This window comes from Fundulus heteroclitus, chromosome 6, assembly GCF_011125445.2.
Source record: "Fundulus heteroclitus isolate FHET01 chromosome 6, MU-UCD_Fhet_4.1, whole genome shotgun sequence".
Classification (NCBI taxonomy): domain Eukaryota; kingdom Metazoa; phylum Chordata; class Actinopteri; order Cyprinodontiformes; family Fundulidae; genus Fundulus; species Fundulus heteroclitus.
In genome coordinates, this window is record NC_046366.1 from 11,499,572 (window position 1) to 11,526,374 (window position 26,803).

At 40.1% G+C, this 26,803-nt stretch overlaps 2 protein-coding genes across 5 annotated transcripts; both read right to left on the reverse strand.

Annotated features, from left to right (window-relative positions):
• Window positions 1-2,272: 2,272 nt before the first annotated feature.
• Window positions 2,273-20,023, reverse strand: LOC105934225 (phosphatidylinositol 4-phosphate 5-kinase type-1 gamma). Of its 4 annotated transcripts, none has more exons than XM_012874120.3 (18): window positions 19,608-20,022; window positions 15,794-15,822; window positions 15,529-15,618; window positions 15,304-15,434; window positions 15,095-15,212; window positions 11,776-11,928; window positions 9,922-10,221; window positions 9,601-9,809; window positions 9,438-9,521; window positions 7,495-7,543; window positions 7,241-7,325; window positions 6,956-7,129; window positions 5,850-6,006; window positions 5,679-5,747; window positions 5,047-5,584; window positions 4,439-4,513; window positions 2,884-2,967; window positions 2,273-2,769 (listed from the first exon to the last, which is right to left on the reverse strand). In XM_012874120.3, exons 1-18 carry the CDS (start codon window positions 19,699-19,701, stop codon window positions 2,767-2,769), a joined length of 2,442 nt encoding a protein of 813 aa, XP_012729574.2. In that variant the 5' UTR covers window positions 19,702-20,022; the 3' UTR covers window positions 2,273-2,766. The 4 variants fall into 4 exon arrangements, with proteins under 4 accessions (XP_012729574.2, XP_012729576.2, XP_012729575.2 ...); XM_012874122.3 differs by lacking the exon at window positions 19,608-20,022 and adding an exon at window positions 16,148-16,290; XM_012874121.3 differs by lacking the exon at window positions 4,439-4,513 and having other exon boundaries at window positions 19,608-20,019.
• A 1,351-nt stretch (window positions 20,024-21,374) lies between these two features.
• Window positions 21,375-24,942, reverse strand: LOC105934224 (phospholipid hydroperoxide glutathione peroxidase). Its single transcript, XM_012874119.3, has 7 exons — window positions 24,830-24,942; window positions 23,970-24,067; window positions 23,000-23,144; window positions 22,756-22,907; window positions 22,211-22,235; window positions 22,062-22,121; window positions 21,375-21,876 (listed from the first exon to the last, which is right to left on the reverse strand). The coding sequence occupies exons 1-7, from the start codon at window positions 24,890-24,892 to the stop codon at window positions 21,844-21,846; spliced, it is 576 nt and encodes a 191-aa protein (XP_012729573.2). The 5' UTR covers window positions 24,893-24,942; the 3' UTR covers window positions 21,375-21,843.
• Window positions 24,943-26,803: the final 1,861 nt, after the last annotated feature.

The following is a 26,803-nucleotide window of genomic DNA, read 5'->3' on the forward strand; positions in this document are numbered from 1 at the left end:
ACTAATTCTGTCTTCCCTTTTGTTTCAGCAGGTCACAGGTCAAGGAAATGTATTGCCAAGTAAGCTGTCTGGAAAACTGAATATCTTTTACTTTTGCATACACTTTGATCTATCATGCTCCATTGAACACTGGGTCACAGCATTTTGTTTTTCGTACAGTTACAATATGAAAAATAGATGAATAAAATACAGAAGAATCTCCATGAATTAGTATGAAAAGTTACTTTATGTCGGTAGCTCAGCTCAAAAAGTGAAACATATTTCATACATACAGAGTGATAGAGGCTTTCTATTTGTATTTGTATTCATATTTATTTGTATGTCATGAAAGTAAGCTAATGGTGGTGCAGTTGTTAGCACTGCTGTTGTGCAGAAATGTTTTTATCCTTACCAGGAGCCTTACTAGATGAAGTTTACATGTTTTCCTGTGCCTTGCTTCTGTCAGTCTACCCGAGGGCAGCTGTGGCTACTAACACAGCTCACCACCGTCAGGGTGTGAATGGGTGAATGACTGACTGTAATGTGAAGCGCTTCGGGGTCGTCGGACCTGATAAAGCGCTAGACAAGTACAAGTAATTTACCATGTATTATACATGGGTTCTCTCTTTCTTTCACAGACCAACAACATGAATGCTTGGTTGATGTGTCTCTCTAAATAGCAAATTTGAGGGTATTTGCACATGCATTATTTGTCTTTTGTGTTGCCCTGTAATGGACTGGTGACCTGTCCAGGTGAGGGTTGAGATTGTGACCCATCACCTGCAAACCTGCATGGACAAGTGGGTATAGAAAAAGGATGGATGGATGGATGGATGGATGGATAGATGGATAGATGGATAGATAGATAGATAGATAGATAGATAGATAGATAGATAGATAGATAGATAGATAGATAGATAGATAGATAGATAGATAGATAGATAGATAGATAGATAGATGATTAGGAGAACCCAAGAACCCAACTTTCCATTAACATTCTTGGAGACAGCTAGCTTCTTTAGCAACAACCCCAAGTGTCCTACCTCTGTAGATTGTGTCAAAGGTGGTGTGAGTGGTCTAGGCAAACTGTGTGAGTGGTCTAGGCCAGGGGTCACCAACACAAGTATCACCCCATGTGGCACCCACAAGCTTGTTTATTTTATTCTGTTGTTCTTCCTTTTTAATCACAATTGCATTTACATAGATTCAAAAATGACAATATTAAAAAAGAAAAGGAAAACATTAATATGTTTATGTTACATAAAGTTAAAATAAATTCTGACTCTTCTAGCCTAATGGTCAGTACTGGTAGCCCTTTGTATGACAACACCAATGAAGTAGTTCTCGGTTTCAGAAAGGTTGGTGACTCCTGGTCTGGGCCGTGACACAATTTGTCTCTATTAGAAATAATTTTTATCAGTCTTAGGTTTAAGGCATTCAACCTTTCTTAAAATTGATAATAGGTTTTGTAAGCTGTAAGCCATAATCGTCAAAGTTAAGGAAGTAAACACAAATGATTCTGAGTGTGCTGAATCTAATAAATATATTCACTTTTTGAGCTGAATTAATGAAATGAGTTAGCTTTTTCCTGTTTGTTTTTTTTCTAATTCATTGAGATGCTGATCTATTCCATGACTTGTTACAACACCTTTTGACAATTTGACGAAAACGGAACACAGATAGATTTGACATATGCGTCTCCCAGTCATACATTGTAAGCATGCAAACACATGCACACACAACACAACGGAGCATATACAGACTTACATGCATGTGCTTAAGCACACAGAAACTGATGATTTACAAAAGATATTTTAACTCATTTCATTTATTTCTTCTATATTATCTAGACCCTGCTACTGATATTTGGCTTTTCTTTACCATATTTTTTTTTCCATAGTAGAATTCTTAAGTCATATATTTTTTTCATGATAATGAGTTAGGTGATAAGGCATTTTAAACAAAATTGACTTTCAGATTTCTTTTTTTTCAACTGAACCTTTTACACACCACTGGAGGAGTAAGACCATTGAATATGCAAGGGGTATACACTGTGTGTGAGTGTGTTCTTTTAAATCAACCATACACATAGTTAAAGTGCTAAAATCTACTTATACAGAGCTGATCCTCCACTGGTTTAAAAAAATATGCACAAAGAAGCCTGGGCTAATTACAAGAGAGTCAATAGGAGGAATCAATAACACATATTGCATAGGCAGAGCGGGGGAAAGGAATGTTGGATCCACCTTGCTTAGGCTGCTTCCTCTGCAACCAAACTCGTGATATATGTGTATTTTTTTTTTTTTTTTTTTTTGCATTTTTAGAAAGATCTGATTCCGGTTGAAATTCATTGATACTATATGTACGGCATGTGGTTGGTGTTAAATCTGTGTTTGAACCTTGAACATGATTACCATGTCATAAGACGACGCTTCATCACAAACACCAAAATCATCCACTGCCACTAAGCTGATTGTCAGGATTCATGATTCTCCACTTCAGTATCGGCGAACTGTCCAGATCGCGGCTACATATAGTCTACCATCATATTAGTAGTAAATCTGTCTCTGCATTGGTTTGCATGCATAATGCAGAGCTGCACTCTTTCAGCCGAATGCCTGATAACAAGATCTACTGTACAGCAAAGCAGACTCCTACATGCAGCTTCAGCAGCCCGCAGTAAATCATCAGTGTCCTGCTGCCTTTATCATTAAATCCTCCCAGCTTTTGTGTGTGCGCGCGGAGAAAGCCTCTGGCCCCACCCACTGTTGCTGTCTTCGACGGAAATTACTGAAGGAGAAATAGAGATGATTAATATCAAATTCAGGAGCAAAGTTACCGGTAACGCATAAATCAATTCATCTGGTACTTTTAGAGATTCCTATAAATCATGAGTGGACTTACTGTTTCACTTTCCACATCTGAGCCTCTTCTGGACTCTGAGCTGCAGTGAAAAGGAGAGAAAACACAGCTCTGGTCCTCCTGAGTCTGTGGTTATAAGAAATAACCAGCAAGGGGGGGGCAAGAAAACAAGAAAAAAAAGATAATTTAGGTGATTTGCTGGAAAAAATAAATAAATATGAAAACAGACTATATACATGTACCACAATAAAGCTGCACTGTGCAAATTTGTAAGCGGGAGTCAAATGGTGATTTCACTTCCTTGTGTTCAAATGACATTCAAGCAGATCAGTCCACTCCAATCAGTTTAGTTACTTCAAAAAACAGTGAATTTTCTCAAATAAATAGTTTGGGATTTTTGAAGGCAGGTACTGCTAAAAGGTTAATAACTCTCTCGGTTTCTCTATTTAGAATAAATTCAGATTAGCTGGCCCCAGAGGCTGATGCTGGAGGCTAGTTTGCCCGGAGTTATGCTCATAGCGGATTTCTATTGTCCTATAAAAACATGCTGGTAGGCAAACGCTATTCTATAAACATTTAAATATTTGCCACAAGCTCATTAGGAAGGTCATTGGGACAGTAGCAACAATTTATTCTGGCGGGAAATGGAGGTAGGAAGTGGTGCAGGACCAATGATCTTCCTGTATGAATCACGTCAGAATAACTGTCTGTTATAAATGTATGGTAATATAAAGATCTATAAAATATTGTTCACTTAAACTGTTGTTACATTTTATGCTTTTTAAACCGCTTTATTTTCATTACTGGTTCCTCTCATTGGAATTTCTTTATAGAAGATCACATTTGGTGAACTGCTTCTTACCTTTTACATTTTTTATCAAAATTAATATTAACTTTTGTGTAAACAGCAAACATAAAAAGGGCCTAAAAGTTAATAAAATAATATTGGTATAAAACTCTGTGTCATTCTTGAGATTGGAGCTGTTTTAATAAAGTAGGAGTTTGCTTTGTGCTGGATGGGCTCCAGCCGCTTGTAGCAACTTGTTTTAATGTATGCAAATAAAGGCACCAAAAGAGTTTTCTACTCGATGTAACTCCTTTTAACAGAATCTGGTCCAAGTAAATCTTGAACTGTTTAAATCCATAGTATTTTTCCTAAATATTTGGTAACCCTACTTTCATGGGCGTCACAATTTACACAGTGCAACTTTATTAATCAGACAGTTCCTCACACCAGAAGATTAGGAATCAACACAGCTTCTCAGTTACAGAGTAAAAGTATTAAGGGGTCACTAAGAGCCAGTTCAAGCTACCATCAACTCACTACGCATTCAGTGGATATGTTACCAAAACAAAAAAAAAAAAAACAGCTTATGGACGATGGTGGGAAATGAAGAGGCAGCAGTTTTCACAAGTGTTGCATTTTTTTGGCAGCCGTCAGCAAAAAATATCGCATGAAAACGATGCTCTGTTTTGACCATATTATCTGCAGAATCATAACAGCAGTGGATGCGATGGACCCACTGCTATACGGCTGGCAACAGCGCTACATCTCCCACTCTGTCAGGCTACTGTAGCTACCCAGCTAGTGACTTACGTTGTAACTTGAACTAGAGTTAAGCTTACGACGGCCAAGAACTGGAGAGTACACCCAGTATCTTCCATCTGCGTACTGATGGATGAACACACAGATGAACACATGAGGGATGTGAAATGGTTACAAGTTCATACGGGGGAGGGAGGGGGAAGAAGAGGAAATGCAGAACGAATGTGAATAAAATCAAGTCAAGACAAGACAAAGTGACAATGACTGAACGAGTCGAAGCAGATTGATGGACAGACTTCATGCTGTGCAGCTTATTTTTTTGGTGATATAAGTTACAAGCAGGACAACAGGCCATTTTTGTCAGATATTAGGCTTCAGAAATAAAGCAGGAAGGACAGCTCCCATAGTGCGTGCACACAGAGACCTTCTCACCATCATAACTCTACCACGCTATCCTGACTGGACCACTGCAAAAGATCCAGTAGTTCGTACAGAAACAGAAAGCAAGTTATCTTTACTACCTGGTCTCAGCTTATTTAGAACTACACATGATCGTGACCCCTCGGCTGATTTTGGTTCGTTTTAATTCCTGATCCATTTCTTTCAAATTGTTCGATGAAAAAAAATCAAAAATAGAAACAGCTGCTTTGGGAACTTACAAAGTAAATGTCGGACACCTGCACCTCCCCGTCCAACGAGCTGTGGCAGCTGGACACCGAAAGCTGCTTTTGCGCCGTGCGCGGCGCTTCCTGAGGCAACTGGGGGCTTGAAGGGGCAGAGGAGGGAGGTGTTGATGGAAGATGCTGAGAGGGGCCGGCGGATGCGGGGTGAATGGGAGTGAACGCGGAGGCGGGAGTGAGGGCGGAGGCGTTCGGAGACAGACCGGTGAGCTGAACAGGTTTTGCAGCTGAACCAGAGACTAGAGAGGAGAGAGACTGAGCAGCCCCCGGAGAGGTGAGGGGTTTGGTGGATGGACGGATGGAGGAGGTGAGTGTGGCAGAGGACTGGGCAACACATTGAGCAGAGGAGGAGGATGACGCAAAGGAAGGAGGGAGGGTAGCGGAGGAATGTGCAGAGGATGAACACGTCGAATTGGGGGTGGATGAAGCCACTTTACGAGTCTGGTGACTGAGTGACTGTTGGCTGGAAGACGTGATTTCTGTCCTCTGTGTGAGCTCCGTGCTATCTGGGATCTTGCTGTATGGGGAAGACACAAATGAAACGGATGAAATACGACAAACATAGCTGAGTGCATTATACTGGAACGGGATTATTTTGGTCGTGTGCATACCTCAACTCCACTTCCACAGTTATAGTGTCCTGACGTTCGCCGTGAACCTCCATCGGCTCTTTTTGGGATCTTTGTAGATATAAGAGATATAACACATGGCATGAGGGCACATTTACGGTGAATAGGTCTCATGCAATCCAATTGATGGCATGCAAGCACAATATGTCTGACCTGACTACGTTTGGTGAATGGGTTTGTCTTCTGCAGCGTGGGTGTTCTGGAGTATCGAATGGGGTTGTTGGTAAAGAGTTGTTAGATGACAGAGTGGTTGCAATAGACGCCGTCGTCGCATCTTCAAAGGATGGTGGAGTGCAGGGAGGCTCTTTACCTGAGCGCCGGCAAATGCAATGTTAATATCGTAATGTGCAAGACAAAAAAAAAGGTTATTTCTTCAAATGTCTTTATTAAAACCCTTAAAGTCGCACGTGGAGCTGTATATACATTTCTGGTTGGAAGTATAATGTCAGCCTGCTTTATTCATTCCAAATCTTAGTTGCAGTGTGTGTTTTGAATCATTGTCCAGTTTGAATAGCCAATTGTGTTCAGGCTAGTTGTTTATTTGTGGCGAAGTTAAAAGATCTGATCGTCATCGTTCCATTCCCCTTTTTCCAATACAGCAGTATCACTGGAACCAAAACAAACGGCCATCGTGATTCTGCCCCCACCACGTTTTACAGGTAGGCAAATCATCTCTAGTTTGAAAACCTCACCTCGACTCATCCAAACACACTTTTGGTCATTGTGGTCAAACACATCAATCTTTGTCTTGTCTGGTCATTGTCAGGGTTTTTTTCTCCAGAAATCATTTGGTGTCCCACAGTTTATGATGTGCTTGAAGCTGACTTGTTCTTGAACATCCTGATCTTCCTTTCACCTGAATGTGCCAGCCTGAGTCAGACGGGTAAAACTGATGGAACCCTGGGTGTCCAGCAATGCTCCAAACGTATCATTAAAGGTTCTAGAATAATATGCCATCCGTGTCATGACTCAATTTGTAGTCAAGTTTTTTTTTTTTCTTACGAAATCTGGTTTGGTTTTTACGGTTTTCATTTCTATAGTGCTTCTGCATCCTCACAGATACCTTAAAATTCTCTCTGTATGTCAGCTAAACACCCAGCAGTAGACCATTGGGGTTGAAAGTAATCAAAGCTGAGAGATTTAATGCATTGAGGCAATAAAATAAAAAAACATGGACATTATTTTTGTATATTTACTACTACTGCATTACATGTCATGGCTCCTATTTCCGTTTCGGAGGAGTTTCCAGGATAGCCTACCATTCTCTTCCAGTATAGAAAAGCTGCGGCCTCCTCTGAGGTTCTCCAAGTTCTCTAGGTTTTCCTGCCTTTCATCGGTCAGTGACGGGCGCTGCCCAGCTGCTCCAGCTCCAGCACTGTACTTGGATGCAGAGAGAGCCCCTCGGCCTCTTTTAGATGGAGATGGCCGTAACGCTGGAAAAGGAGAACATGGTTGACCTCGAAACCTTCCCAGAATGCCAGATGCTCGTATCAGTAATCAGAAAGATGCATAAATATATAAACAGTTTAAAATGTTGAACTCACAGCAGCTTTTCCTGAAGACAACTGTGCTGCAGAACCTGAAGAACCTCTCTGCATAGAAACTAGGCCTGTGGACCGACACTGTGTCCTGTGATTCAATAAGAGACAGCGGTGTTCATAATTAGGCCCGGGTTTCCAAAAACAATGGCAATGGATAGACTTAACACGGTTAATTAGTTTGTATGAATACACAGCTTAATGTGGATTGATGTACTTAAATAAAGAAAATGAAAAGCAGCCACATGGAAGCGACTTACTCCATCGTGGATGAGAGACTTCCAAGAGTGCTCCAGTTTTTTAATCATTCTGTCAGACAAGACAATTAAATTTAATTACAGACTTGCATAGGTGCATTTGAAATTATATTTGAAAGAATAGTTTATCATTTGGTCCCCGCCATCTCCTTACATCATCACAGTGCTATTTGCAGTGCATTGCAGAGTTATTCATACAATCTTGTTACGAACAAGAATTTAATTGTAGGTGAACAGAAATGATAGGAGGTTTTCAGTTGTTGTGTTGGTTTTTTTTTTTTTCAAAATAGAAATCCTGAAAATGTGGCTCAGGACTTTGTAGAACCTCCGGTTGCTGCAGTTGCAGCTTCAGGTCTTTTGGGGTATGTCTGAACTGGCTTTGTACATCTAGAGGCACGAAACCTTTGCCCATTCTTCTTTGCAAGCTAGCTCAGGCTCACTCTGATTGGGTGGAGACTGGAGAGCATCTATGAGCATCAAATGTTAAGTCTTTCAAGGATTACTCAATAAGACTTAGGTCTGGACTTTGACTAGAACTTTTTAACCTTTGATATTGATTTGATCTAAATTACTTTTATTTTAGCTCTGGCTGTATGTTTAGGGCTGAAAATTTCAAGTCCATCTGACCACATTGCCATCTTCCAAACAGTTAGGATGACCTCTTTATGACTGCTGGCAAACTGCTTTAAGTCTCATGGCTTTCTTTTAAACACTCGCCCTATCCCTTTCTTCTAGCACTCAATGAAACAACATGCTCGTTGTTTCGTTGTCGTCAGTTTGACCCGCTCACAACTGTCCTGTGGTGCTCAAACTGAACTGCAGTTTGTGCTGTGAATCCTCTATTTTCCTGTGAAAACACGTGACAGCTGTTCGAAAATAGGTTCAGGAACCAGAATGGGCTCCGAACCGCATTGGTGGGAAAGAGCTAAGAGCTAATAAAGGCCACATTTATTACTAATAGCTGTCCAGCTGACCAGGTTCATTCCCCTTAGCTATAGATCTCTCTGAAGCTTATGGAAAGCTAACACAAGACTTCTCACTGATTTCTTAGTAATGCTCTCCTTACATGACATGTCAGCTAATTTTGGACGGTCATCTTTTGGTGTGTTTGTTGTGTCATACTCTCTCTATTTTCAGATGAGAAATTGAACAGTGCTCTGTGATAAGTCCTAACATGTCTGCTATGTTCCTTGGTCTTGATGTGATGGCTAGATTTATACTGAGATTGGATAACCCAGAGAATATAATTTTAAAAGCAGTTGGTTACACTGAGTATAATTTAAAGGTGTAAGTCATTATTGACCATTTTTGTGCAATTTCTAAAAAAATGTTTGCATACATGCAATATGTGTACATGAGTACTTAAGTCAAGTATTGACGCACAAAGGTTCAGCTGGGAATTTGATTTAGATTTTCTTTCTATGTTAAAACTGATTCCTAATTGGTTAATTTTGAAGGTTTTGACTGAATCCTTAGGCTCACAGTCAAAAACTTGTGAAGTGAAACATTTGTGCTGGTGACAAGTTGGAGTTTGTCTCTAAAAAAAACACTGAGAAGCTGACAAGGCAACAGGGCGCTGGTGAGGCACACATCCTCAGAATGGAGATGCAGCAAAGGTTAAATGCTACATCGGGGGTTATATATAACCCCCCGATGTAGCATCCTGTATATATGTAATCCTGTATATATGAAATGCATTCCACCTTCAACAAAACAGATTCAAGTTCTGTTGAAACCCGCTAATGAGCCATTCACTGAATTAAGCTGTGTTGAACCAGAGAAAAATAAAAAAAATACAGGATGCCAACATTAGAGTAACGACTTTAGACACAACTGGGATACATAATAAACTCCGGACCATGATTTTGCCCTTTCAAACTAAATACTTTTTTCAATGTTTTGTAATGCAGAGTAATTCAAACGAAACAAATAAGCTCATTCCCTACCTGTAGGACTGTAGAATGTCAATAATCCCAATGAACAGCAGGAGGCGCTCTCCCTTACTTCCCACTGCTGGGATACCTCCCATACTAGACAGGAAAAACAACTTGGTATCAGGTTTAACTGCTAAATGAGGATAATGGTGTATATTGTGAAATAGGGACTTACGTGTCATCCTGCTCCAGCGTGTCCCTGCATGTGGACCCCCCCTGTATGGACTCTATTGCAGTGGAATACAGGGCCCTCTGTCCTGTGGGCTTCTTCTCATCGCCGCCTCCTGCTGGTGAGCTCTGGGACTGGTGTTCTTTCTCTGCTAGGCTTTTGTTGTGGACGCCAAGCAGCAAACTGTAATCCATAATCTTAAAACTCTCCAGAACCTACAATGAAACAAAAGATTTTGACATGTTTTTCTTACAAAAATGAAAATGTTTAATGTGAATTCAAACATCGGCTTCTTTTTCTCCCATTCTTTGTTGCCTTTGTTCTCACCAGGCAGTCTCTCTGCAGCGTTTTGACCAGAGCGTTGTACGTTTCCTGATCCAAAGTGAGGCCCTCAGGGACGTCACTCAGAAAGTCCAGGTCTTTAAACGTGGGCTTGGACTTCTCTCTCTCCTTCTTGGATGCTTGCCTCTTGTACGTCGAGCCCTTCAGGTCAAACTTGAGGTGCATGCGAACCGAGCGTGGCAGTATATTGTTCATCACAATCATTCGGATGTTCTTGCCGCCACACTGGACGCAGTAGAGGCCGAAGAACTTTGGCAGCAAAGTGCGGGGGTTCTGGTTCAGGTTCTGGTTGACGGATTGAAGGATGCAGACGGAGAGAAAGGAAACAAAGAGGATTAGGGGTAAACGGGCTCGTGTGCAATTGAAGCTTGCACCTGCCAGGCAGCGTGACCTCATCGGGCCGCGGCACCCCAGCCTGTGTGCGTGCTTAACTCCTCACAGAGAACTAATGTCGTCTGTGAGCTCCGACCTATCCGAAAGTCACCTGTTGACGTCACAGCTGACAGAGAGCCAGCACCAGGGGGTGGATAAAGAGGATAAGCATGGCTGGAAGATTCGGTTGCACTGCCCCTCTTAGGTATGAGGCCATGTACACAAACAGCTCACTATCACCGCTGCTCTTAGACATTCAGTGGTGATTTTAAATTGCTATGAAGAAGTGTTTGCTTCATTACAGATTTCTTCTGTTTTTGGTTGTTTATCACACTTAGATGCTATGAAACACATTTTGATATCAGACTATGCAAATTGCAGTTTACGAATGATGCCTTTATTTATCAAGGGGAAAAATCTATGCAAACCAACCTGGCCCAGTGTAGTAACTAGCTGTACAGGTCCTGAAGCAGCTAACCAGCACCAGACCATCACACTACCTCCACCGTGTTTGACTTTAGCTATGTCTGAAATGCTGTTAGTTTTACTCCAGGTGTAATGGGATGCACACATTCACCTTTTGTCTCATCAGTCCGCAGAGCACTTTTCCAAAACTTCGTTGGGATCATCGAGATCTTCTTTTTCTGTGAATATTAGATGGCCTTTGTGTTTTCTTTTATCAGCATTGGCTAGCTCATTTTCCTACGGGTTTCATTCACATAATTCAGCCTGATTTCTGTAGACTACACCGCAAGTTTAGGATCCAATCAGACTCCTATACAGTCCCTTGCCCCTATCTGAAGTAAGTGAGGTCTGGGGTGCTTTTATAACCTCTTGGATGAGTCATAGAGGAACTCTTGGAGGAATTTTGGTAGCCTGGCTGCTCATGGGAATGCTTAGCACTTCATGTTTCATGTTTTTTTTTCCATTTGTACATCATGTCTCTCACTGTAATTTGTTGGAGTACGACATGAAAATAGCTTACAACCCTTTCTGGACTGGTAAATGTCATTGTTCTTGAATGTCTTCAGTGCAGGCGGGGAATAATGTCTGGCATGTTGATCTTATAACCTACTATATGTTGTCAGACAGGTATTTTTTCTAAATGTAAGACATGATTGAGGCCTACGTGTGGCTGATGAAAAATAACCAAAAAATGCAATTAATAAGGGGGTGGGGTATTTTCTAGTTTGTTCCAGATTTGTTTAGATAACCTTTTTCCCCTTCATAAATGAAGCTGTCATTCGAAAACTCCTTTTTTGTATTTACTCAGATATCTCATTCTGATATTGAAATTTTGTTGATGACACAAAACATTCAAGCGGGACAAATAAGTGAAGGGAGGGAAAAAATCTGCAAGGGGACAGCTACGTTTTCATGGCAATGCACCTGTTTTTATTTTCCTAAAGCCAAATATTAGATACCCTACACAGTAAAAAAAAAAATAGTTTATTCTTATTTTCTTACCATATAATATCCAGGAAGCAATTTTTGCAGAAATTCCGCCTCTTTGTGCAGCACTGTTTTGATGATAAACTCGTCGTCACTGGTCACATAAAAAATGGAGCCGCTCGCTCCCGGATTGCTCAGCTCAATCAGTGGTTCATTACACAGCGAGTACTAGACGGAGAGACAGAGGACAAACAGATTAAAATTCCACCTGCCAAGTCTGCCGCTTGGATTTACGGCATCTGAAAATATTACCACAACGGCTTTGGCTGCTTTAGATTCATAACTTATCCTTTTCAATTTGAAAAGGATAAATGCAACATTTCTATACAACTGATCAAAAGACTAAATAAATCATTAAAACACTAGGAAGTCCTTCATGTAACAAAGACACACATGAAGTTTTGCTTTAAAGAACTTAATATATAAAACAGCTCATATTAAAGTATTACTGCTGCTGTCAGAAGTTTACATACACTCATCATGGCTATGAATGTCATGTATTGTGGCCTTTTATAATGGGTGTATAATAAAACAATGTACATGTTCCATAAATGTAAAGAACATGAGCTGGCTGCAAATGTGTTTACATATTTACTGTAGATTTTGTTTTATCCTTACTGTGGTCAAAACCCGTACTTGCATCCCTCCTAATGTTTAATTAAAGGTCTCTTAGGAAGTTGCATCACAACCACCCCGTTTTTCAGAGATTAACTCACTCAAGGTTTAAATTCTGGTGAGATACCTGACTAATCTTCTTAGCCAAAATGATAGAATTCATTTAAATTGGTTTGTTGCCTGGAACCTACTGGATTTTTAAGCATAGTCCTCTTATTTTCTACACTTGAGGTCTTGCTGACCAGCTTTTTTCTAATACAAAAGCAGTTTTTATGTGTTTTGATTCTCTTTATCTAACTGAAATACCTGGCTGTTTCCAAAGAGAACCCACCTACTGATGATCTAAGAAGCAGTTGAACCATTTGCAGCAAGTCGTCCTCCTTTGTTATCACATTCACTTGATGCCATGTACCAGTACCACTGGCAGCAAAGCAGCCCCATGCCATGATTCTTCCACCTCCATGCTTGACAGATGCTGCAAGGTTATTGGGCTTAACTGCTTCACTTTGACTTCTCCAAACATGGAGGAAACATTATGGTCAAATATCTCCATTTTTGTCTTCTCTGACCACCACACCTTTGCTCAAAAAGACATTTGGTCTGTCAGTGTGGGCAGCTACAAGTTTCAGTTTATATGATTTTAGAGAACGGGCTTCTTCTTGATTGGTCTTATTTCTTTTTCTCAGTCTAAGCTTGGTTTACCATGGACAACAACTCCAGTATTTCAGCAGCTTTTTGCAGCAGACTTGAGCCTTGGGGGTTCCCGGATTGTTCCTTATCTTGCTTACCAATTTACTTTCATCAGAGGGTGTTTTGGTCTACAGGATGCAGAGTAACATGAAGCTGTTACAATTGTCCGGTCACATTAGCAAAAAAGGCACCAAAGCACCCGTATTTACTTTGAATATCTTCCTGGAAGGAGCGCATGTTCCCCAGTTTGAATACCACAACTGCCACTTTGGGTCCCTGAGCAATATCCTTAGTCCCAGAATGCTCCCCAGGCACTGCACAGCAGCAGCCCTCTACTCCCCAAAGGATGGGTTATGTGCAGAGGACAAATTTCATTGCAATGTACATTGCAATGACAAATGAAGGTGATTATTATTGTCATTATTATTGTAAGGGACTTGAGACTTGAACTAAGACGTGACAAAAGGTGATTATACAAGCAGTTTGCCAAATAATTCAGTTTGTATTCATCAGAAAACACGAGATTAAACTTCTACTCAATGGGCAAAGGAACAACAAGAAGACAATACGTGGGCCATCTGCTGTCACGACTTGGGAGTTAAAAGGAAAGCTTTTCTCTGCTAATCCTCTTTTGGCAAAGACCGGATGCTTAAACATGTGGCTGTCACCGCGTGGACACAAGGCCACCATGACATTCATGATACTCAAAGGCTTGTGCAAAACTACGGCACTGAAGGTTTCCATGGGAAAATGTTTGAATGTACACGTAGACTCTGAAAGGTCAGCCTCTAGTTAGATTTGTTTTACTGAATAGTTACAGATGGAACTTTAAAGGCATTGATTGTTTAGTATAGTATAGTATTTAATATTTTTATCTTTTATATCTTAATATTTTTTCTGCTAATGAAGAGCAGGTTTTGGCCACTTTTATCAGATTTTCTATTAAACACTAAACAGAATGACAAATTACATAGTGCCTTGTAGATGTATTCAGTCAATACTTTGTCACAAACCCTTCGGTCTTATCGTCTTCAGCTTTGCATGTCTACAGCCTTCTTACTTATTCTACTTTTATAATCTCATCAAAGATTCTCTATTGGATTTAGGCCTGGTCTAAACCATGGCTGTATGCGTGACTTCACCGCTGTTTTGCACGAACAGTTTCAAGTCTTTTTCTGTCTTTAATGGGTTTTCTTTTGGGATTCCTTTGTACTTTTCTTCACATGTCTTCCTATGAACTCTGACCAAAGGCAAAAAGTTCAACTACCTTCTCCAACATGTTTGCTATGTTACTTACACGACTTGAAGAGGACATAAATCCAAGCAGGACTTTCAGTTCACTCCTTACGGCTTTTTTTTAAACAATGACTTCCTTCTTGCCGCTCCTTCACAAAGGCCAATAATACTTGCCCTATGAACAAATCTTTCCACCTGAGCTGGGGATCTCTGCAGCTCCCCTGCTCTTGAGCAGCCTGTCAGTTTAGGTGAATAGTCATGTCTTGCTATAGGTACATAGTTGTATCATACTATCTCTATTTTTAGATGATTGATTGAATAGTGTGTTGTAGTGTTGTTTATAGCTTTGAATAATTGTTTTATAATCTAATCTGACAACCCTAAATGTTTTCGTAATGCTGTTTGTTTATCAATATTCTCTAAGAAACGTTTGACAGAACAGCCATATTTATATTGAGATCAAATTATATACAGGTGGGTGAATATACAACACACAAGGGATACACGCGTTAGAAAACGGTTGGATGGTTTGAGGGATCTTAATATAAGGGCTTAATACAAAAGTTTTTATTTGCCAGAAATTTTCAAAAACCACTAAACTTCCACTTTACATAAAATCCGAATTAAGTATATTTAACTATTTAATTGTTACATTGTAAAATGAAAAAAGGGTGTTTGAATACTTCTCTAACATACTGTAATACTGTTGCCTAACTTCAAAAGGATACACAGATATATAGGTGCATGTAAGCCGGTATGTAATATGGATTATCGTGGATGGTAAAGACCTCACCAGGTAGTCGTCTGGCCGGATCCCAAACAGCTCCCTGAAGTAGCGAAAGGCCACGGGAGCATAGGTTTTGAACCTGAAGTCTGGGTAGTGATGGGCCGGAGTGAGGTTGCTGCCTTCACTTTAAGGGACAATTAAGACCAATGCATTTAATATAAGATGAAAATTAAAGGACAATGTCGATTTATGTGACCCCCCTCACCCCCACCAACCTGGGAAAGAAGATGCTTTCCACCACATAGAAATCCTGCATGAGGACATCTCTCTCAGGCTTGGAGCTGAGGTTGCCAACAGTATATCCGATTCCCAGCTGGATGGCTCCTTTCAAGGCCGATGAGGTGGTCTGAAGGTGGAGAGTGGAGAGAGCAGGTGAAAAGCAGCTAAGAAAAGAAGCATGAACGTCAGGAGAATGTTGAACAAATAAAATCAAAGCTCACTTTTTTGTACGTTGTCTCTCCATGGGCATCTACTCTCCTATGGCCGATCTTCTTCTCCCGAGAAGGTTCTGTTCCAAACAAGGATGGCATCTAAAACCAGGAGCATACAGAGGAAAGCCAATGTGAACGTGACAAAGACAGCGCAAACAACCTCTAACGTCCCAAAAGGTTGAGATGAATTATAAAAGAATCCAAAACAGAAGATAGCATTAGATCCAAAGGACAGACGAGACGGGCAGGCGGATCATGTGAAGTAGCCTCTCACCTCTGTTATTTGAGCCCTCTGGGTTGAATCTGTAGACACAGAGGAAAGGCGGATCAAGAGGTGCCTGCATCAATGCATTATTAAATATTATTCGTTATTTATCGAGGTATGGCGGCTCTGCATTCAAGCTTGTGGTGTTGGTGAATGTCACCCACGTAAACTAAACAATCACAAAGAGGGACAGGAGGCTTCCCATGTAGGTGAACATTTACCACCACAGGTAATAATTTCCTACAAGCGATATTTAATGGCAAATACGCACAGCAGTAGCTCAGAATAATAACTAAACTCTGAAAGGGCCGATTTACCATCTTTTGTTACCTTTGCTCTTGATAGATTAGTAATTTAACTCACCAGCAGAAGAGTTAACCACCTACAGGTCAAAAGTATTTTGATGATCCAGCCAAAACTGAGCAGAAGCTAGAGCAAAAGAAGCCAAAAGCAAACTCTGTTTCTCAGCCTTGACGCCTTCTCTTTTCTATTTCTGGATCAATGAGATTTGTAGATTGTACAGGCAAGGTAAAACTCTATTGGATTGACTTCCTCCCTAATCTACGAGCTGTCATTGGCTTGGCACGGCAGATCACATCAGCAACCAATCACGTTCAAGGATTAAAAAGGATCTTTCCACCCGACACGACAGACCAATCTAGATGCTGTCTGTATGTATGCGGGGCCATGGGATGGGAAGAGGAGGCTAATCAAAAAGAGAAAGCACAGTGTATTCTAGAGTGATATTTGTTTGATATATTTTATGCTAATTTGTAGGCTTTTATAGGTTACCAGGAGGAATGTTAATGTCCCTAACAGAGCTAGGCTGATGAGGCGATAAGGCAAAAGAAATGAGCACAACAGAGACTGAAGCAGATGACACTAAAGCAGGGCAGTGTGCCAAAAGTAATTTAATGAAATAGTGACTTTGTTAGCTTGGGTCAGTGGATGCAAAAACAATCATTACACAGATCAAATGTTAGCATCACATAGACTGATGCAACTTGCTTATATAGCAGTAGGTCTGCACACATCTCCGAGTCTGTATCTGAAACTTGGAAATAAATATTGATACTAATAATAGGGAAGTGAGAAGAAACATGACACATGGTTATACAAATAAGGATCTGGAGAAAGTGGAGTGCATTTGTAAATAGTCGCTTTCCTGTGACACAAGTAAATACAATTTAGTGAACTCATTTCTATCAGTCAGCTAAATAGTAAATATAATCTCCCTGAGTGTGATTTAATCTAAGTACAAATCCAGCTGTTCTGTGAAGGCCTCGGAGGTTCATCAGGGAACATTAAGGAGCAAACAGTAGACAGGACAGGGAGAAAGTTGCAGTGAACCTCAAAGCAACGCTCGGTTGTAGATAAGCGCAAGCTTCGGACATCTCAGGGAGTATTGTTGATCATCTAAAAATGGAAAAGATGCAGCACAAATTCAAACCTACCAAGACATAGTGGTCCATCTATACTGGGCTCTCAGCAATAATCAGATAAGCAGCCAAGTGGCCCATAGTAACTTTGCAGGAGCTGCAAAAATCAGCCGCTCATCTCAGGGAATCTGTTAATAGGACAACTGTAATTGACACACTCCAGAAATCAGGCCTTGACAATACTGTTGCAAGAAGACAGTAACCATTGAAAGGTCATAAAAAGTCCCAATTAAAATATATCCAAACGTGTCGCACAAAGAGCTCTGGTCAGCATGCAATAAACACCCAACATCACCATGAACGCACCAGCCCCACAATTACACATGGTGTTTACTTCAGCAGAGGCAGGTAAGCTGGGCAGAGCTGAAGATGAGTGGAGCTAAGTGCAGGACAAGGTGATAGAGAGATGTCACAAGAGACAAAACGTATAAACCGAAAGTGTCTGGATACAAATTCATGCCACACTTTTCAAGTTTTATTTGCAAAAATGTCCTTCCAGTTTTCAATCATGCACTACTTTGTGCTGATCTATCAAGTTTCAACTAAATTCTAAAGTTTTTCTTTGGCTTTGGCAAGGCCGTGACCTCAAGTCTATGCTTATGATTTATTTTTATTTTTTTTTAGAAAATTCATTAAAAAAAACAAAATATTGTTAAAATTTAGTCATTTGCATTTGTTTTTAATTCTTTCAGAGAATGGTACACCTGCAATTTCATCGGATCCAACAATTCAGACCAGGATTGCATCGACCAAATCTCAAAGTGATCCAAGACACATTTCATTCCAAATCCTGTGTGTTTATGCATTTGGAAGACGCTTTTATCCAAGGCGACTTACGAATGAGGATTTCACAATGGTTCATATTAAAGGTGACAATAAGCGACTGAGAAGGATGATTACTAATCAGGATCTGTGACAGAGGTCACTGTGTAGTATTGCAGGCATTGGGTAAAGTGCAGAAAGAGGGAGTAGGAGAAAGAGAAGTGAGAGCTCTGTCAGGAGAGCATCAGAAAAAAAGGTATTTTTTTGTTGCAGCTAAGAACCCAACAGAGGATTTTATCAGCTGTTAATATTACCAGATTTATTGAAAAAAAAAAAAAATGCTGTCATCGATATCAGCAAAAAATTTCAAAGGGAAGATTCCTCCAAATAGATTGGTTTAGTGTACACAATAAGATACCAAAACTGGATAAATTGCATAAAAATACACGAGAAATGATATTCATACAATTATTTTGAATAAAATGAAGTGAATAGTATTAATTCGATTGATTTGCTTGGTTTCTTCTTTGAGCAAGCCGTGCCGTGAAAAGCCTCTTTTATCCCCACAAGAGTACCCACACCTGTAACCTGCAGATTAATGCTGGAACAATGAGTGTATAGGGCAGGAGCACAAACAGTCTCGGTGGGATTAGGGTCAGAGCAGAATAAATGTGTCGCTGAGCAGCAAACAGCCAACCAGGACATCATTATTTTCATGTTTGCGTTGAGCACGGGTCACCAGCAGGACGCTTGAGTTTCAAAGTTTATGCCATAAAACAGAAAGCAAATGAGTTACAGCTCAACTCGATAACGGGTTAATAACATATTTTGGGAGCTCTAAAGTGCGCCTTGAGGGCATAAGCGTGTGTCATAGTAAAGAGGATTAAATCTGTCTCTTATCAGCTGAGAAAATGGCGGTCTGTGGCTATGACATAAATGTAACACTGAACACAGATTCCCCAGAGCTCTCTGCAGGTGGATGTAATCTGTTAAAATTAAATAATCAAGTATACAAAAGCATGCAGCACCAGCATGCACCCGCAACAACACACATGTGCCCATTAAAGGAATCTTTGCCTGTGGATTTATCATTTATCTTCCTGGAAATTAAAGTGAGATTCATGTTAGAATTGTCTAATACCACTGAATGCCTCCTTCAGATTGACATGTACAAAGATATGAGAGATGATACAAAACTGCAATGGCAGATCTGCTGGGTGTCACAGAAGGAAACTGATTCTATTTATCATGCAGAGTTTGTGCATGTTTCCACTGACAGCACAGCAGCCCCATATTTCATAGATCAACAACAGGCCGTGTGTACTCATCCACAAACCTACACCACAGGCATGCATAGGGCTATACCGACAATTACTGCTACGGTAAATTCAATATTGACGCTGTTATACAATCAAGCAATTATTTATTCATTTGCTCAGGAAATGCCGTATTTTAGGGTTTTGGGGGTCAAAATGTCTACAAACTGTTTTTTTTTTTTTTTTTTTTTTTGCTCAGCAGCCACAACGTAACGTTTTTTGTGGGTTTTTTTTTAACCCAAAATGCCTCTGTGGAATTTGGGATTTTACTTAATTGAACGCATATAGCTAAGCTACGACACGTACCGGTGTCCCCGAAATCAAGTTGCAGACTGGATCTGGCAGCCCCTGCCTCCGTCGGGCTGCCATCACCTCCGGTTCCCGCAGTCCCTGAGTCCATGTCCCGGACGGCAGCTTGTGACGACGCGCACCCCCCGTCTGCCTCAGAAGGAATGAGAAGCAGCGATCCCCGCCGCTAAACGACCGGGCATCTCATCTTACTCGCTATTTCTCGGTTCAGCCGCAGACCAGCGACAGCCCTCCGGTCCGAGTGTTGTTGTTTTTTTTCGCAGCGTGGCTGTCATCCTCAGAGCCAGCGGTGCTGATCATCTCCGCCGCTGATGTGCGTCATCCTCCTCACACAGCGCCTGCACCATAGGCTGATCTACATTTCCAGACGACGGCGCGTTTTTCTTTATGCATTTGGAGGCAATCGATGCCGTTTAACTTTGGACACTGAGGCCAACAGAGGCCTGAAATGTTTTAACCTATGATCGTCCAAATAGTTCCCCAAACCGCGTTATGTCGATATTGCTGGGATTTACCAGTCTACATTAAAGCGTCTTTCCATTTCATGCGTTAACGACTAGACAGTTGTCAAGTGTAGCTCCAATAGTATCCGATTAGAAATTAAGTGTTAAATTAATTTAAATCCAAAGGCTGATAAAGACTATGTAGCATTATGAAAACTATTGGTCCCATAACAGATTTGTTTCCTGTTTTTGTCAAGCAGAAACTGTTGAGATCAAACATTCACCTTCAAAACAAATATAGACTTTGAGGGGAAAAATAAATAATCCAAAAAAAAAAAAAAATAAAAAAAAAAATAATAAATCGAATATAGGACCTGTCTGACAACAGGGTATAGGCTTGAAAAGCAGCAAACCACAGTGAAGAGTCAATATCAAGAACTGTTGACAACGTAGCAGTAGTGAACCTTCCCAGGAGAGTCAAGCCTACAAAATCATTCCAAGGACACGTCCAACAGGTCACAAGGGCCATAAACCATTCAGGTCAGCGTTCATAATTCAACAAGACTGGGTCAAAATTAACTTAACTGGGAATTAAACTTCAAATATATATTTTTTTTAATAGTAAATTGTTAGTATTTAATTTGACCACAAATGACTAGATTAACTTTAAAAATATTTGACATATCTGGAATTTAATAGTTAAAACTGGTTGTAAAAAGTTTATGTCTTAATGACATGTCCCATTACAGAGTTGGGTTTATCTTCCTTACAACCAATTTCCCCAATAAAAAAAAAACAAAAAAAAAAAACGAACCAATCAAAAGCGGGCTTTTAGATTACAGTTTCCAAATATACCTGCCAAAAAGGAGGCCTTAGAACCAATCTGGAGTCCAGGAATCCAGAAACAGGGAGATTAAGCCAGCCCTTGCTATATAGACACTTTCAAGTAACAAAAAAAAAAAAAAAAAAAAAATGCATTGCTAGTGGAAAAAAAACCAAAGATACGCTCAGGCTTTAAATCCTACACCCACTTAAAACTGGTTTAAGGAGTGGAATCACTTCCAGAGAAGGGTAAATGTCTGGGAAGTTCATTGGCTCCGCATGAATGTTATCTTGGTTACAGTCTGGGAACAGCTAGAATCCACCAATTTTAATTGAAGACAATTAGGATTTAAGGTCTAAATAATGCATTTTAAGAGATTTAACTTTAAGAGATGAGGCCCTGCAGAAAACCTGACAGATGCCATTGTCTAATTTCTGGAGCACTACAAGTGTACATGTGGATATACAGATATGGAAACATTGAAACACGAACGCTATACAATTGTTCAGAACAACATTTTATTATTGCTTGTATTATTTTGTAATTTTATCCCATAAATTACCAGCATAAGAAGAAACTTCGATAAGTGCTAAGTAAACTATAAATTATCAGTAGCTGTACTAATTTATTGATGGCATTCGCGTTCACACAACTTGCTGAAAACAAGCAGGACTACTTCTTACTCAGAAGATGGACGGGTGGAGTGCTGCCATTTATACTGGATAATAATGGAATGGATCTTCTTAGTGGGATGAAAGCTGTGTCGTTTGGCAAATGGCCTCTCAGGTGGTCTTCACAAGGTTTCAAGTGAATGCTCTCTGGAAATAAGTTGCACGATGGGGGTCATCAGGCCCTGCCCACCCCAAAGATGGGTTTACGGACAGGTCCGTCACTGGCCCAGATACACACACACAGATACCCTTGGAGGTCCACGTGAGAGGTCAGGAAACAGCAACACAAAGCAGTATTACATGTACGCTGGCAAGTCCTTCTCCACCACCTGCAAAGAGAAACATTTTAGTCTCAAATAGCTGCACTGTGGACAGATCTGCTTATTGCTCGACATCTTTCATCACGCATCTAAACTAATGTTTAAGGGATGAGATTTTACAAGATGCACGGCTATGCGCTCCAACATCATGTTAGTGATACCATGCACAAAAAAAAAATGAAGTAGTGACCTACCTCTGGATCTTCAGCGGGACCATATCTCTTCACCACCTGCCCCTCCTTGTCTATGAGAAACTGCAGAGGAAAGAGAACAAGGTTACTTCCTAAGCCGTTTCAGTAAGAGTTAAACACGCTTGGTTGAAGACAGCTTTATCAAACTATACCTTAGTGAAGTTCCACTTGATGCCACTGTGGGTGGAAGAGGAAAACATGAATTACAATCCAACCTTTATATATATTTGCAGGGAACTCCAACTACACATATGAAGCTATAGTTGGTGATGCTGTTCAGAAACACTGTTATACTGGGTAAAATCATCCTTCCACCCTGACAGTAGTCAATACATTATTCAGAAAAGAGGTATTAAAAAAAAAAAGCTGCAGGCCTGTAAAAAAACTGACCAATCACTGCTGTTTGCACTGAGGAGCAGGGATTTGTCATAGTTTTGGTCCATTTTTCATGCATCGTTAGTCTCCTTTGAATCTACATACATGAAAGTGTGATTACACAAGAAGAGTAACAGAATAAAATAAAGTTTTGGTGATTGTGTTTTGTGAAACAGGCTCGTGGGCACCAAATGTGGTTCTTGATGGTTACTTGGTGCTGGCGGGCACCATGTTGGTCTCCCCTGTTTTGGACAGGGTAATTCATTTGGGTGAAACCTTTTACACAGAGAAAAAATAATAAAAAAAAAACAAAATGACTCACTTTCCCAAGAATCCTTTGCCACGGGGCTGTTCCTTCATCCACTTCCACAGAGGGTGAGCATTGTCACCGTTTACTTCAATCTTACTAAAAAGATCAAAGCCTGCATTGTAACCTTTGGCAAACTCTTTAATCTGTTCATCTGTCCCCGGTTCCTAAATCACACAGACAAGAAAGAAAAAAAGAAGCTAATAAGACATAATGTTAAACAGAATAAGTGAGACGACATCAGATTTAAAAGTTTTACCTGCCCTCCAAACTGGTTGCATGGGAAGCCCAGGATACGTAAACCTTTCTCAGCGAGCGAATCGTGCATTTTCGCAAGCTGAGTGTAGTTTACCTTCGTCTTTCCTCATTTAGAGGCTACATTTACAATGATGCAAACATGTCCTCTGCAAGGGGAGGGGAGGCGGGCAAAGAAAGGAAAAAGAAAAAAAAAAAGTGTTAGAGCAAAACTACCAAGGGACTCATGACACTCAGATGCCAGTAGAGGGATGATCCAACATCGCTGGCATCCTTAAACCCCAAATACTGGCACCCACAGCCCCAGAATACAGTAAAGAGCTCATTTTACTTCATGGCATTGCAAAATGAGCAGCTTTAAACCATCGCTCATAGCTAGAAGAAACAATACAACAACGTTAAGTAAAAATACTAGCTTCATGTTATCACAGTAATTCCCCCAATCATCCTAACTTTTTTTTAACCCTTACATTTTCTAATCATTCCATGTCTGGTGGTTAGAGCATTGCACTTGTGTCCTGGAGGTTCTGGCCTCAACTCCCTCTCTGGATCCCTGAGCAAGACCCTTAACCCCAGATTGCTCCCTTGGCTCTGCACAGTGGCAGCCCACTGCTCCAAGGAGATGGGTTAAAGTGCAGAGAACAAATGTCATTCCTTGCAATAATAATAATAATAATAATAATAATAATAATAATAATAATAATAATAATAATAATAATAATAATAATAATAATAATAATAATAATAATAATAATAATAATAATAATAATACAAAAATTATTCCTTGACCCCATGAGGGATTAAGCCGGTCAGAAAATGGATGGATCGAACAAAAAATGTGTTATGTAAACATTTACTTTTAAGGATGAAGCAGAAATCCAATTTACATGAGACCCTGTTTAACAACTCCTATCAGAAGGGGGAATTTATCGTAAATGTGCGACCGAAACTTAAGTACAGTAAACATGTTTCACCTGTATTTCTCCAGAGACACCTCGTTCCCATCAATGTCATTGGCAGAGAACTCGTAAATAGACTTTGCGCTTTTCCAGTCTCCCGCTGCCTGAGCACACTGAAACATGAATTGCACACATGTGAGGGAACAGGAACGCGCAGGAGCCAGAGACATGGGATTGTCAGGGTTGAAGTCTAAATTCTAGAGTAAAGGGCGGGTGGACGATGAAGTAAGAGGGTGAATCATATTCCCGTGAAATGGAGTTTACAAACGCTACACATTTCCTGCGCACTATGGCCCATTTGTGTCACGATTAAATGCGTTTTTTTTTACCCTCGTCGTGCGAGACGAAAAAAAAAAAAGCGGATTCAACGGAAATATTTGTTACTCAGCGGTAATGGTGGCATCAGTGTCTGATCATTTCGTTGAATAACGAGGAAGAAAATAATAGGATTAAAAGATAATCCTAAAATTTTTGTTGTTTTTTTCCCCCACCAAGGATTACAGCAGCGCTAACGGAATATTGTAAACACTCATTCAATACAAACAACAAAACAGAGTCACGCTGCCGTTACGTGCAAAGCTTAAAATGCTCTAGTGGAATAATCGAGCTATGGTAACGCCTCATATCCTGCTAAAATGTCTGCAAAATGTCTGATTTATAACCGCGAGGGGTTTTGCTTCTCTGCGTTTCCTAGCTAACGCTGGCGGACATGACAACGTCGGACGCATTTGTCTGCTGCACCGCAACCAAAACAGCAAAGCCCTGGCTGTGACCTACATGTGGTCTAACGTGCTGCCGGCTAAAGGTCTTATCACCGCCTCCTACCAAAGGTAAAACATGCAGGACAAGTATTTGATAAAGCACTGCGCACTTACCATACTTCTGACTAGTCCTCTGCTCCCTACTACGCCTAACAACACTATCGGCCGCAGCCACATAACTTGTCGCTCTTATCACCTGACCTATTACCTCACCTCAGGCTCCGCCCATTAATAGTCTCTTAGCCACGCCCACATGGTCTAGTAACTTGAAAAAAGAAAAGAAAAACACCAGCTGTAGGTGGGGTTGGTCTATTTCATCAGCAGTAAAAAAAAAAAAAAAAAAAAAAAAAACGTTGCCGTTTACTAATAACTATCACTATATTCACTTTGTACTTTCATCACTGAGACTGTCTCCTTTGTGCTTCTTGGAAATAGGTGTGAAGAAAACAGTGGCCGGTGAAGTCAGAGGCCGTTTTCATAAATAAAATTAAATAACTATAATAATAGGAGGAGAACAGAAAATTCAAAAGCTCCTGTATTAATTTAAATGTAAGTTATACTTAAGTAATTTTACAAATAATGGGAAAGTCAGACTACTGCTGACGGTGTGCCTCGGTGACTTACATTATTGAAAATTTGATTAATTGATGTGATTCAAACCCAAAAGTGTAACTTGTGCTATCTAGATTCATTACCCACAGAGTGATATGTTTTATCTGTTCTCTGTTAACTTTGATTATCATGGCTTACAGCTAATAAAAAACCCAAAACCCAAATACCTTTTTAAGGAAATATAAGAATTATTTTTTTATATTATTTTTATATGAATACAATTTTTATTTATGTACATTTTACATATGGTCAATAAATAATTATTTTTCAAATTTTTCCATGTTTGGGGAAAGTCACTTAACATTAATGCTTTTTGTAGCTGGCTCTTCAAATTGCTGTATTCCAACAGTTTTATAGGGAAGTTGGGCGGAAGAAAAAAATTTGCAAAGTGCACAAGAAAAGTGTTGAAGCACCAAGGATACCCACAGCCTAAGGAGGCAATGCCTATTCAAGAACCTCTGTGCCATTGATGCATTTGTGCAAAAGGAGCCCTGACTAAGTATTATTTGTAAATACAGTATAGGGGTATACTCTTCAGTAAACTGACATTTCTGCATTACAATCCCTTCTCTTTTTTACTGCCTTGATGAAATAAAATTATTCTTACGTAAATTATTACTCATTGAGATGAACCTATATATCCAGAGGTTTAGGGGTAGACATTCTAGGTCCTAATGACTTATAACAGAAGAAGAAAAAAATGCCCATGCCACTTCATGAACTTGAAATACAGATGTGCTATTCTTAACATTATAATTAAGAGTAGAATCCGAGAGCTAGAGGTTTGATCATAAAACTCAATACATAAATTAAAGATTGGAAACACTGAGAGTGCATGGGTGGTTTTATAAGCAATTAATTACTTATACACAAGAAGGATAATAAGGAAAATAGTAGTGTTCATGTCAAACTCTCTTCTTATTATAGTTTGATGAGGTGTGGTTTTGTTCTGTCAGTTCCAAGGAAAGAAGCCAGATACAGTTAGTTGGGAATACAAGATTTCTTGTTTCAACATGTAAAGAAGCTATAGTAAAACTATAATGTGAGTCATCTCAGGTCCAAAAATTAGGCAAGTACAACATATGACGAAATAAGTCTTTCTGACGTGATAACAAAGTGTCAGTTTGTCCTTTCATAAATACCAGCGAATGTTAAAAGGAGCGTGTGAAAAGTACTTAACAGCTTCCACAGAATTTGGTAAATAGCAAGTTGGGGCTGTTTGTCAAGTTTTCCATACATCCATAAAGAGAACATTTTTGTGACAGCTTTAAGGAGTCTCCACTGTTCCTAGGAGTGGATGTGGCAAAATTTCCCCTCAGGTCAAACTGTGCAAGTCCAACAAAACCAACCAAAGCTTGTCAGCACAAACTCTGTTCCTTGGCCATCAAAGACAGTTGAGGAGGAGGTGTGATGATTTGGGCTTGTGTTGCACCATTTTGTTTTGATGACAATGATCCCTAGCACGACAGGAACTCT